The sequence below is a fragment of the Canis lupus genome, chromosome 36 (genome assembly GCF_011100685.1).
Source record: "Canis lupus familiaris isolate Mischka breed German Shepherd chromosome 36, alternate assembly UU_Cfam_GSD_1.0, whole genome shotgun sequence".
Lineage (NCBI taxonomy): Eukaryota > Metazoa > Chordata > Mammalia > Carnivora > Canidae > Canis > Canis lupus.
In genome coordinates, this window is record NC_049257.1 from 23,041,485 (window position 1) to 23,053,636 (window position 12,152).

The 12,152-nt window shown below is 32.5% G+C and overlaps 1 protein-coding gene across 2 annotated transcripts in view; it reads right to left on the reverse strand.

The window, feature by feature from the left end:
• SESTD1 (SEC14 and spectrin domain containing 1) overlaps window positions 1-12,152 on the reverse strand; it is a 142,384-nt gene that overhangs the window by 51,592 nt on the left and 78,640 nt on the right. For both annotated transcript variants that reach the window (XM_038584986.1, XM_038584987.1), the window contains exons 6-8: window positions 4,424-4,537; window positions 2,901-2,998; window positions 964-1,019 (exon numbers count right to left, since the gene is read on the reverse strand). In XM_038584986.1, the coding sequence (XP_038440914.1) occupies window positions 964-1,019; window positions 2,901-2,998; window positions 4,424-4,537 (268 nt within the window). The remainder of the gene's footprint in view (window positions 1-963; window positions 1,020-2,900; window positions 2,999-4,423; window positions 4,538-12,152) is intronic.

Below are 12,152 nucleotides of genomic sequence, written 5' to 3' on the forward strand. Positions count from 1 at the left end.
GGAATTCACAGATTATAATATTTCTTTATTCTCTAAGGAAGATCTGTATCATACTGAGAACACTGGGCAAACTGACTCTACAATGGTGATATTCAGAATTTCTTTCTCTACTCTTCATTACATATTATAGTTAGGAGAACAACTGTTTTAAAGACTTTTAAGAAACCACTAGATATTCACATACATTTATACACACACACACACACACACACACACACAGACACTAAGATCAGAAGTCATTTATTTTTTCTGCTTTGCAATTATTATTACCCTTAATGTTTTCCATTGGAAACATTTCCATTAGAAGCAGCACCACATTATGATTTCCAAGATCATACTTTGAAACCAAACTATCTTGCTTCAAGTTCCAACTCTAGCATTAATTACTAGCTGTGCAACTTGCATAAGTTACCTAGCTTTTTTTGCCTCGGTTTTCCCATCTTAAAATTAGGGTGAAAAAAATTAGTTAATTAATTAATTAAATTTAATTTAATTAGGATGATAATAGTAACCTGTTTTTAATGGTACGGTGACTGAGTTTAATAGTTACTCCATAATGAGCAAGTTTTTTCATATCTCTAAGCCTTGGCTTCCTTGGGTACAAAATAGAAAAAGTATACTAATTATTTCAGGAGGTCATTAAGGAGAATGGAATATGAAAATATAATCTTAGAACCTAAGGAATATTCAATAATCCTGCAGCAATCCAATGAAATAAAAACTTATCTCGATTTCACAGGTAAGGAAATAAAAGTCAAGGGAGAAATAATTTAACTATTTATCATTATTAATACTTTCTAAAAATATTATACAGTGTATTATAACACATTGTTAGGTTAAACCAAGAAGCAGTTTTAAAATTCCCGAGTTTCTATCACATGCTTAATGTTTAGTTCATGAACCAATCAGTATATTAATTTATTGATTATGATTATCACCGATAAACACATTTTTTCATCTTACCTGTCTGAAGAACTGTTTCAGGATCAACTGATGGAAGAAAGTTTAAATCCACAGATCTGGCAAACATCAAAAGAATAATTTTTTAAAACTAGATTTCTATCTTTACAGCCGAAGAAAATCCTTTATATACACATATCAAACAGGAGCATACCATATGGAAATCTGAAGCACACTATTCTATCAGGCTAATATCCTTAAGCATTAAGAAACCAATTAGAGATAATTAAATACTAATAGCCAAAAAAAAGAAAATCTCTGTGATAAATCACAAAAGATTTATCTTTTGTGATTTAAATCTTAAAAGATTTAACTTTTAAGAAAAAAAGTTTATTATTATAGTATTATTTCAAATATATCAAAGGAATCCATTTTAGTATTTTCCTACTGCATATTTGTTCCAAAATGAAATGTGTAACTATATAATAACCCAGAATGGTAACATTAAAAATTCATGGAGCCATTCTCCAATCAAATGCTTACTTATCTACAGCAACCGTTTGAGAGCTACAAATAGTTTCTGATATTCACATGCATGTGTATCCCCAAGCAGCTGTATTCTCTTCCCTGTACTAATTGTGTCTTATTTGCAGTTGGACTATGCCCTGTATTTTCTTAAACACATATGGGAAGTAGAAGATGAAGGAAACACAGGGTACACAAAGCCTAGGATCTTGCTTCTGTAACTGACAGTCCTGCTCTAAATCTTTCATTTTTGTCAATTAATCTGGGCCCTCACCTCTTGTATATTTGGATGCTTCTGGAGGAATGACATTAAAAAGGTGATGAAAATTTGCAAGAGAAGGGACTTTATTATCTGGGATTTAAAAGAGACTAAGTAATAATACTTGAGCTCCTTGGGGAAGAACTGGCAAATACAAGATTTTATTTGATACTTCATGTAGTTAAGCAAACTAGCATTTCCCAAAGTGTTTCCCAAGACACTGAACAAGATATTATTAGGTGGAGAAAAAGGGGTCCCAACGGCATGTAAGTACAGGAAGTTCTAAGGAAGCAAATAAATAGGTTTCTTTACTGCAATGCTTTCTCAGAACCTGTAGTCTGTAAATGTTCACAGGCATTTTCAGGGAGGGAAACATGTTAAACAGCATTAAACTGTGACCATGAACTCATCTTCTACAGGAACCCTCTTAGGACATCTTTTCTGAGGAACATGAATTTAAGAAACATCAAACTTACTCTGCTGTGCTACTCAGAAAGTGAGAGATTTGGCTAATTTTTGTCAACCAACTTGTTTGACTTTTTCAATTCCTAAACCATAGCATATAATTGTTATCTTTACACACACACATATTTACGTACATGTGAAAATTTTACATTTTATATTTTATATGGTATCTACAGGAAAAAATGTTCCTAAATTAAAGATTTTTACTTATTTATTCATGAGAGACACAGAGACAAAGGCAGAAACATAGGCAGAAGGAGAAGCAGGCTCCCTGAGGGAAGCCTGATCAGGGACTTGACCCCAGGACCCAGGGATCATGACCTGAGCATCCTAAGGCCCCTGTGCCAAAGGCAGATGTTTAATAATGTTGAATAATAAAAAATAATAATAATTTTATTTCAAGTTGCAACCTTTTCCACAGTCTTCATGAGCAAAGTAGAACTCTAAAAATAAAATGGTTTCGTTTTGAAAACATGTTCTTGCAAATGATTTTTCATACAGTGTCAGAAAAAGGTAACTACATTTTATTCATCAAAACGTCTTTTGAGGAAACTTTGATTCAAATCAAGAAATTTTACATGTAAAGCAAATTCTCATGAATTAATAAATTTAATTCAACTTTTGCATGTCAGTTTTGATTGGAGAACTGCTCACACCTTCGTTCTTTCAGCCTGTATTAATAATAGAGGCATCATTCATCAGGTTAATCATAGCTCTGCAAAGACATAATTGCATGACACCAGCCACCTACCTTTCTTTCTCTTGCTGATTTCCTTTATCACTTCCATTGTTAATCAAAGCAAGTTCATCTAATAATGATGTAGATTCCTTTGTAAACTTCTCAAAAACCTACAATATGAGATTTTTGTTAACATATTAAGAATTATCCTAAAAGTTAATGTTTACGTGAGAATTGTCAGTTAAGATCAATAGAATCAGCAAGACAGAATTTCCTCTCCCTCTCTTGACGTAGCGTAGCACAATTTAACAACCAGAGCACAACTTAAAGGAGAGAAGACAAAACCCTCTCCCAGAACAATGAAGTTTCAATGGATAAGAATTTTTTTTAAATAGCGTAACAAATTATTTTTATTCCTCAGATAAGTTTATTTTTTTTCCTGTGTTTTGTGGAGAAACATCTGTGCCAGTAACAGTTTCAACTACATGAACATGATTTAGACCATTTTTAATCTTCCAATTCCAGTTACAGAACATTTCTTTATGTTTTCCTACCACCAATCCATAATGCTTGCATATACTAAATAGTTTTATACAGAAGCATGTAACATAAAAATAAATTAGTTATAACTTCAACATGGTTTCTTAAAATATATTTTAAAGATTCTATGTATGAGAGAGAGAATGCGTGCGCCCTCCACCCCCCCCCCCACACACACACATAAGCAAGGGGGAGGGGCACAGAGAGAAGCAGACACCCCACTGAGCAGGGATTCCCAACACAGGCTTGATCCCAGGACCCTGAGATCACATCCTGAGCAGAAGGTGCCCTGATTTCTTAAAATATTTCTAAAATGGGATTTGAGCAAGTCTGTTTATAATAAAGGAGTGACTCATTTGTCTGACATCAATGTCCAAATATGATAGAAATTGGTTATCCATTCTGAAATATCCAGAATTTATTATTTAATTATTTTATTAATTATTTAATCATCCAAAATTTATTATTCCTCAGTAAAATTAAGCTTATACAGTCAATTCCTGAACATCTTTTTGGGAAGCCAAAAGTTATAAACAGATTTTCAACTCTGAAGAGGGTTAGTGCCCCCAACTTCCATGTCATTCAAGGATTAATTGTAATTTAAACGGAGTTAATTAGAAATTGTTCTTTTAATTCCCAGTAGTTCAATTAAACAATGCCACAGAGCATGCAGAGGAACTGACTTCAGCCAGGCCAAAAATACATTTTCAGAAATGAAAACCTTAACCTGTCAAACAGCTCTTCAACTCAACCTGATATCTAAATAACCTCTCTGAAAATTATATATCAACTAGATTACCTCTCGGGAAATTACGCTACTCTGTCATTCTAATAAAAACATTCACAATTTTGCCAAGTAATACTGCTACAAATGACAATAGCAAAAGCAAACACGAGTCTGACTCCAGAGTATTTGCCTTCAAGTATAATGCTATCATGTGGTATGCATTCTATTTTATTTTTGTAACAAAATATAATCTACATGTTAGTTAAAATGATAAAGTTACCAAAATGTCTTATTTGTATAATATTTTATTTCACTGTAATATACCAACCAGTCTCTTATTTAACCAGTCCATGTGATCATAGGTCAGACTCCCACCAAAATCTTCTGTCAACTGGCATGGTTCTATATAACGAGTCAATTTATTGGCAGACACTAAAATAACCTAAAAGTAAAAAGAAAAGAACCATTTAGTAAGCCAATGTTAATGACAAAGAACTAAAAAGGAGGGAGAAGGTTAGAGATTTCATAAACTTGAAATTTACATATTAAGGTGCTAATCTTTTATTGCCAGATTTTAAAAGATTTTAAATACAAATTATAGAATGACCTAAGAGATCACTAATACTAAATAAAATTTCAATAAAAATATACAGGAATATAAAAGAAAACATGCGTGAGAGAAAGATACTCAAATGGAAGCATTAATGCAAAAATGAGACATGGAAATTTTAATCCCCCCCCACCTCAAAAAAAAAGATGTACTAGTAAAACAATGTGTTTAATGTGTCTGGCTGGAAAAAGCACCATTCACACCCTAATAATAACAAAAGCCAAATAATCTATAGAATTATAACTTTCATGGAACTTTCTCAGAAAGCCAAAGTCCCAGAAAAATCAACCAGTCTGAAAACGAAGACAAGAGCACCATACAAAGAATGGCGGAAGGGGAGGCTACAAAGTGGCATGAGCAAAGTTTTTGAGGCTGATGGAACTCTTCTATATCTTAATTGTGGTGAAGGCTTTATAATTATATGTATTTGTCAAATATCATAAAACTACAGGCTAAAAGGGGTGAATTTTACTGTATATATATATTACTCCTCCATAAAGTGCACTTTTCCTAAAATGTAAAAAAAAAAAAAAAAACACAAAGACAAAAACAAAAAGAACATAAGAAGAACTTATGGGCAAACCAGAGAAAGAAAGAAGGAAAAGAAAAATTCAGAAACATACCCAATATGCAAAGATGGATACATCCATTACCATATATGAAGTTATAAACACTAAATGAGGGGAAATTACCAAAACTGCAAATTGCTTTGCTGGGGGGGGGGGGGGGGGGGGGGAGGGGCGGGGGATAAATCATTTTGGTAGATACCAAAAAGATGATATCAAAAGTTCATGAAACTATCAAAGAAATATGATCCTATCAAAATAATTGAACTTTGTAACAAATTGCTATTTATAATACATTAAGTACAAACTAAAAGGTAATGAATAATGACCTAAGTGACCTACTTAAGAAGTTGAGGTCAGGGGTTAGGAGGAGAACAACAAAATAAACCCAAAGAAGGGACGCCTGGGTGGCTCAGGGTGTGATCCTGGAGTCTCAGGATGGGATGGAGTCCCACATCGGGTTCCCTGCATGGAGCCTGCTTCCCTCTGCCTGTGTCTCTGCCTCTCTCTCTGTGTCTCTCATGAATAAATAAATAAAATATTTTTAAAAATTAAAAAAATAAACCCAAAAAGAATAGAAGTGAAAAAATAAGAAATTAATAAAACCAAAAGCTGTTTCTCAAAAAAACTAAAAATCGATAAATTTGAGACAATAAAGCAAGAAGAAAAGCACAAATAAATAACAGAGTGAAAAGAACACTACAACATTGACAGCGATGGTTTGAGATAATACAGCCACAGGACAATCTTATATCAATAATCAGGCAAATTTAGAAGAAATGGACAAACTCCTATAAAAAATAATATATCAAAATTGACTAAAAAACAAAACACCTATAACCAGTGGAGTGAATCATTAGACTCTTTGCATTTTCAATAATCATACCATTAGTGATAATTTTAGTATTGCTGAGATCATTTGATGAGGAAGAAAGCAAATGATTAACATAAGACATTCTAATTCTGTCGTCCCTGAGGTCCTTGAGAAAATGAAATTCTTGAAAAGGAAGATATGACAGGGAAAAAGTTACCCATATGCTCTTCACTTTGAGTTGGAACTATCAGTTTAAACTCATGATGTATTTAATCTTAAATAAAACACACACACTATTCACATAAACAAATCCTCTAGTTCTGACCACTGACAGGTTTAGAAAGGATGACCAGTTCTATAGAAATGCACACCTCTAGCTTCGAGACTGTCACCTCCAAATACTATTTCCCTCTAAGGGAATCAGGGTTCCTGAAAGAAATGGCCAATTCCAGGTCCTGGGGCTAGAAACCCTTATGATGAGCTCAGATCATCTTCTTTCTCATCCAGGTATCAAGAAAGGCATCGAAGACTATTAGGGTTGTGCCAAAGGTCTTGAAAAAGCTTCCAATAGTCAAAGTTGTAACAATGTGCATATCAATAAAATAATAATGAATGCCATACTTTGAAACATTAAGTATGTTTAATTCAATGAGCTCATACTGAACATTCTCATGAATGAGCTCATAGAACATTCTTAAATTAAATCTACTAAATCCAGGCACTACACATAAATGGCCACTAGCACCACAAAAAAGATAACTATTATGAGTTTCATAATCAAGGAACACGTTACCACTAATGAATGACTGTAGAAAAAGAAAATTAAACGTGAATCTAATCGTCACCATCAATTTATAGAAATACAGAAATTCAAAAAGGCAGAAGAATATGTTAAACTACAACACACATGCTTACTGAAATGAAAAACTATAGGACAAACAACCTGGTCTCTTCAAGAAAAGAAATATCTAAGAGAAAAATTAATATTAAAAAGTTTTACTTAATGAATTACTATAGAATCACAGAACCAACACTAAGAGAATCACATATCCTTTTCAAGCTAGCATTAAATATTTAAAAACTTGACTACATATCAGGCCATAAAGAAAGCCTTGGTATTATTTCAAAGGAACTAACTGATAATATTCTATCATCACAATGAAATTAAGATAGAAATCAATAATTAATAAAATCAGAAATCATTAACAAGATTTTAAGACCCTATCTACTTGGAAAGGGACCTCAACCAAACACAGTATGTCAACTCTATCTGGACTCTGATTCAAATCAATCAATCACTCCATGTATATGCATAATTTATATATATATATGTAATTCAATCTTTCTATGACATTTATTAAATAATTATAAACTTGAAACTACCTGGCTCTTTGATATTAAGGAATTGTTTCTTTTAAGGAATAATATTGCTTATATTTTTTTAAAAGAATCTTTATAAAAAACTAAAAGAATCTTTATGCTTTAGAGATACATAGTAAAATATTTACAAATAAAGTCAAATGTCTTCAATTTCCTTCACTGTAATATCCCCAGTCTTCTTTAAAAGAAGTGGATAAGGGTAAAGCTGAGACAGGATGGACCATGGTTTAACAGTTGCTCTTTACTCTCTTTATTTGTAAATAATTTTTTTGTGTTATTTTTATTCTAAGATGCTTATTTTATTAAAAAAAAAAAACTTAAGATGTTTATTTTAAATTAGCTCTTATTGTTACCTAAACAGGAAAACAGCGAAAATTGAGATATGCCAAAATCTTGATAAGAGAGATTATATTAATTGCCATTTGGGTAAATAGTTTGCTATTACTAAACTAACCAAAAATGTAATTTTAGTTTCTGACAAGAAAAGATTCTTTTAAAGAGATATATATATATATATATATATATATATATGTATTTTAGGTTTTTAGTATTTTTATTACAAAGAATTATGAACACAGAAAAAAGTCAACAAAGTATTATAGTTAACTCCATACATTCCTATACCCAGTTCTCTCTTTTAAAAGAAAGAAAGATTTTCTTTCATTTTCTTTCAGAAAGAAAATGTCCAGCCAGTTTATCAGTGAGTTTTAAAAATCAAAGAACAGATCATTTCAATTTCAAATAAATGCTTCCAGGGAGGAGAAATGCAGGGACCACTCCCAACTCATTTTGAGACTAGCGTAACATTGATACCCAAGGACAATTTGAGAAAAGAAAAGACCATACAACTTTCAAATATCAATTATTAGCCAGTATCAAGCAAGGTTATGGAACAGTGAAAATTTTATACAAGTGGATATAGAAATTAGAATGCTTTTTGGGAAAGCAGTTTGTCATAAAATTTGAACATTTCTATATCCTATGCCTGGATAATTGCAAACAGAGAACACCTCATACATATTTTATCAGGAGACATGTACAAGAATATTTGTAGCTTATCACCCATAATGGCCAAAGAATGAAAACAACCCAAATATCCATGAACAGGAGAATAAGTCTATTATTTTTATTCACACAGCAGAATAACATTCAGCAATGAGAATGAATCAACCATATCCACTGCAAGAATATGCTCAAACTTTCGACATATGATGAATGAGAAGAAGCAGGTCATTGAACATTAAAATCGTACCGCTTATAAAAAGCTGAAAAATAAGTGAAACTAATACAGTATTTAGTAATAAATAATATCTTTAAATGGCAACTCTACAGATTTAAATATAAAAAAATAAAAGATAAACACTCCCTATTTTCTTCTAAAGATTTTGTCTTTACATTTAAGTTTTTAATACACACACACACACACACACACACACACACACACACACACACAGAACAAGACCATGAACAAAGATAACAATACAATGAAGTTACCTTTATTTCAAGGTATCAATATTTGGGTTCCTAGGTTGAGTCATGGGTATCCAAGTGTTTGTTTTAGTATTAAGTTTTGTGTATACATACATTTTTTAAGAATATGTACCACGTACGATATTAAAACATTGCAAACAGAAAGAATCAAGAGAAGAAGTGAACAACTAACAGAAGGAGCACAATGAGATATCAAGCACCAACTGAAGAAAGTCACCTACTGAGGCAGCACACAGGGAGGTCCAGGGAGAACAAAGGAAAATCTAGAGAGGGCAGTAACAGGAAAGCTCAGTGAGTTTATATGCCTTTCTCTCTCCCCACCCCCTACCCCCGCTTAAAAAGTAAGATATAGATAATCAAATTACATTTTTGGTTCGTTTAGTAACAGCACACTATATTCTGCCAAAATGGCAGTTAATGTAATCTCTCTTGTCAAGAGTTTGGTGTATCTCAATTTTCACCATTTTCCTATTTAGGTAACAGTAAGAGCTAATTTAAAATAAACATCTTAATTTTTTAAAATAAAATAAGCATCTTAGAATAAAAAGAACACAAAAAATGTTATTCTCTTATTGAAAAACTTGTCACTGACAGTCCAACGCAGCTTCCTTAGACTAGTTCTCAGAGGCAGGCATGATGTTAAACAGTAACTGTAATAAGTGGACGTGGGCCACAGGAACTGTCTCATCCAGTAAGTCCTTCTGGACCTAGGCAGATGCTTCTATATGAGCAAGATTAAACACAGCTCCCAGGGAGGGTCTTTTCCTATCTCCAAAGTGCCTGGCAATCTATTAACTAGATATATACCAACAATAAAACAGAAACATGTATTTACTCTATGAGGAAATAAACTACTTTGCTAAATGGAGCACCAATTCACATCTGAAAAGATACTTCCAGAACACTCTCCCCTGAAAAGAAAACAGAATAGAAAACATAACGAATGTAAAATATAATGAAAAGTCTCTCTGCTCTTCTATTGAGCCTTATTTGGCACAGTAATCTATTTAAACACAAAGAATTTCTTTAGAAAAATCCCCTCTATCATGTCCCTTACATTAGAATTTAACCTTTAATCATGTGTGATTCATTTGTTCTACATTCATTATTTAATAGGAGTTAAATTTATTTATTAGAAGTATTATTTATTAGAAGCTATGTGTTATAGCCCTGGGAATAGAAGGATAAATAAGATCTGTTTCTACAAAGGAAATGAGCTTTTTATTTCTGCAGTATTCCAGAGAGAGTTGTGCAATGCTTTCATAAAAAGAAGTAGATTAAAGTTTTCTTGTTTATTTCTACAGCCTTTGTTTAAAATACTCTACACAAATCTAAATGTTGTCTCTTTGTTGTAATAGCATAAGAGGACAAAGGTTTTATTAGAATATGCCAAATGATTTCCAGATTCCTTTCTTAAGTTAAACACCATTATAATTGGAAGGACACTGAGCTAGAAGCCAATCACTCCACGTTTGTGCCCTAGCTCTGCCATAAATTAAATGACTTGTAAAAAGCCAACCTAAAGGAACTCACTGTAGGCTTATTTCCCAAAACTGCCAAAGGCGGCAACTGTATTAAACTATTTACGATGTCTCTTTAAGCTCTTAAGAGGATTCTAATAAGTTGTCATCCTATACATTTAATCTGGGCCATTCTCTCTAATATATGATCTATCTTGCTCAATGACTTTCTACACAAACTGATTAGTATCACAAAAAAATGTAAAATAAATATTATAAATAAGGATGTAGAAATACATATTTTGTAGTACCTATATACATTAAAGTCATTGTTAACAGATTTCAAGTTTAATAACCCAAAGGGAAAATTGGCAATTATTCAGTTATATGTAGCAAGTTTATTTGCATCCAAGTATTTCTCTTAAAATCTTTATTCCTAAAATCTACTTAAATGCAAATAGTAAAGATTTCTTTTATTACATAAAATATATTTAAGAATATACTATCTCTTGGAAAATATAATTCATAAAGAAAAAAGTTAGCTAGATTTCTATTACATTTTTCCTATGCAAAACAGACATAAACAAGGGAATAGCACAATTATAGAGACCTGTATAAAATTCATTTTCTCTATCATTAGAAAATATTTTATAGAATCTATATTATAAAACTCACTGATGGCTCTTAAAAGTGAAAATAGATCTACCGTGTAGATCTACAGAACTGTAGCAACACCAAAGATACCACAAAGCTAATAACATGTTTAAAAAAAAAAAGTTTAAACAAAACTGAAAATTACAACCATTTAAAATTAGTAACTGTAGGGCAGCCCCAGTGGCTCAGCGGTTTAGCGCTGCCTTCAGCCTAGGGCCTGATCCTGGAGACCCGGGATCAAGTCCCATATCAGGCTCCCTGCATGGAACCTGCTTCTCCCTCTGCTTGTGTCTCTGCCTCTCTCTCTCTCTCATGAATAAATAAATAAAATCTTAAAAGAAATTAGTAACTGTACTGTGATAAAATATGTTTCCACTGTATTAACTTCACCTTTACTTAAGAGGGTGAGACGTGCAGAGGAAGCTGGCAAAACACCAATTACTGATTCCATTTTATCAGATAATGTTCAGAAAGAATTAAGGAAGAAAAATGAAGAAGAGTTTGCAGTAATAGGAAAGAATCTTACTGTATGAAATGCCAAATATCTATGCATGATCTTTCTGAAGTGAGTCAGGAGTACCATCCATCAAAGTAAAGAAAAGCCCTTCTCCCAGGGCATAGCATAAGCACATTGTTTACAGAGGTAAGTGTCCACCTGCCTTTGGAAAGCGACACCACTAGCCAGAACATAGCATATAAATAACAACCATTTCTAAAATGACAAACCAAGTTTCAATGAACAAACAAACAACTCCACTCCACTCCAGTGCTGGCAAGTATCACAGAAAAACGTGAATTCACGAAAAGAGCAAAATAAATACACAAATATAAGTAAGAAAAACTAGAGCACTGAGAAAGGAAACTGTGTAGAGACAGAGATTTCTGCAAGTTAGAAAAGCACACACTAGAATCAGATAAGAAACACATTAGAAGGAAAAAAAATCTACATTTCAGAGAGAGAGAGAGAGAGAGAGAGAGCGAGCTGATACATATCAGATTCAATGTAGTGAAACAAATTTGGAATCCCACACTAGGTGATTTTCTCCGAACTATTCATGACAGCTTCACAAGTTACAAGATAC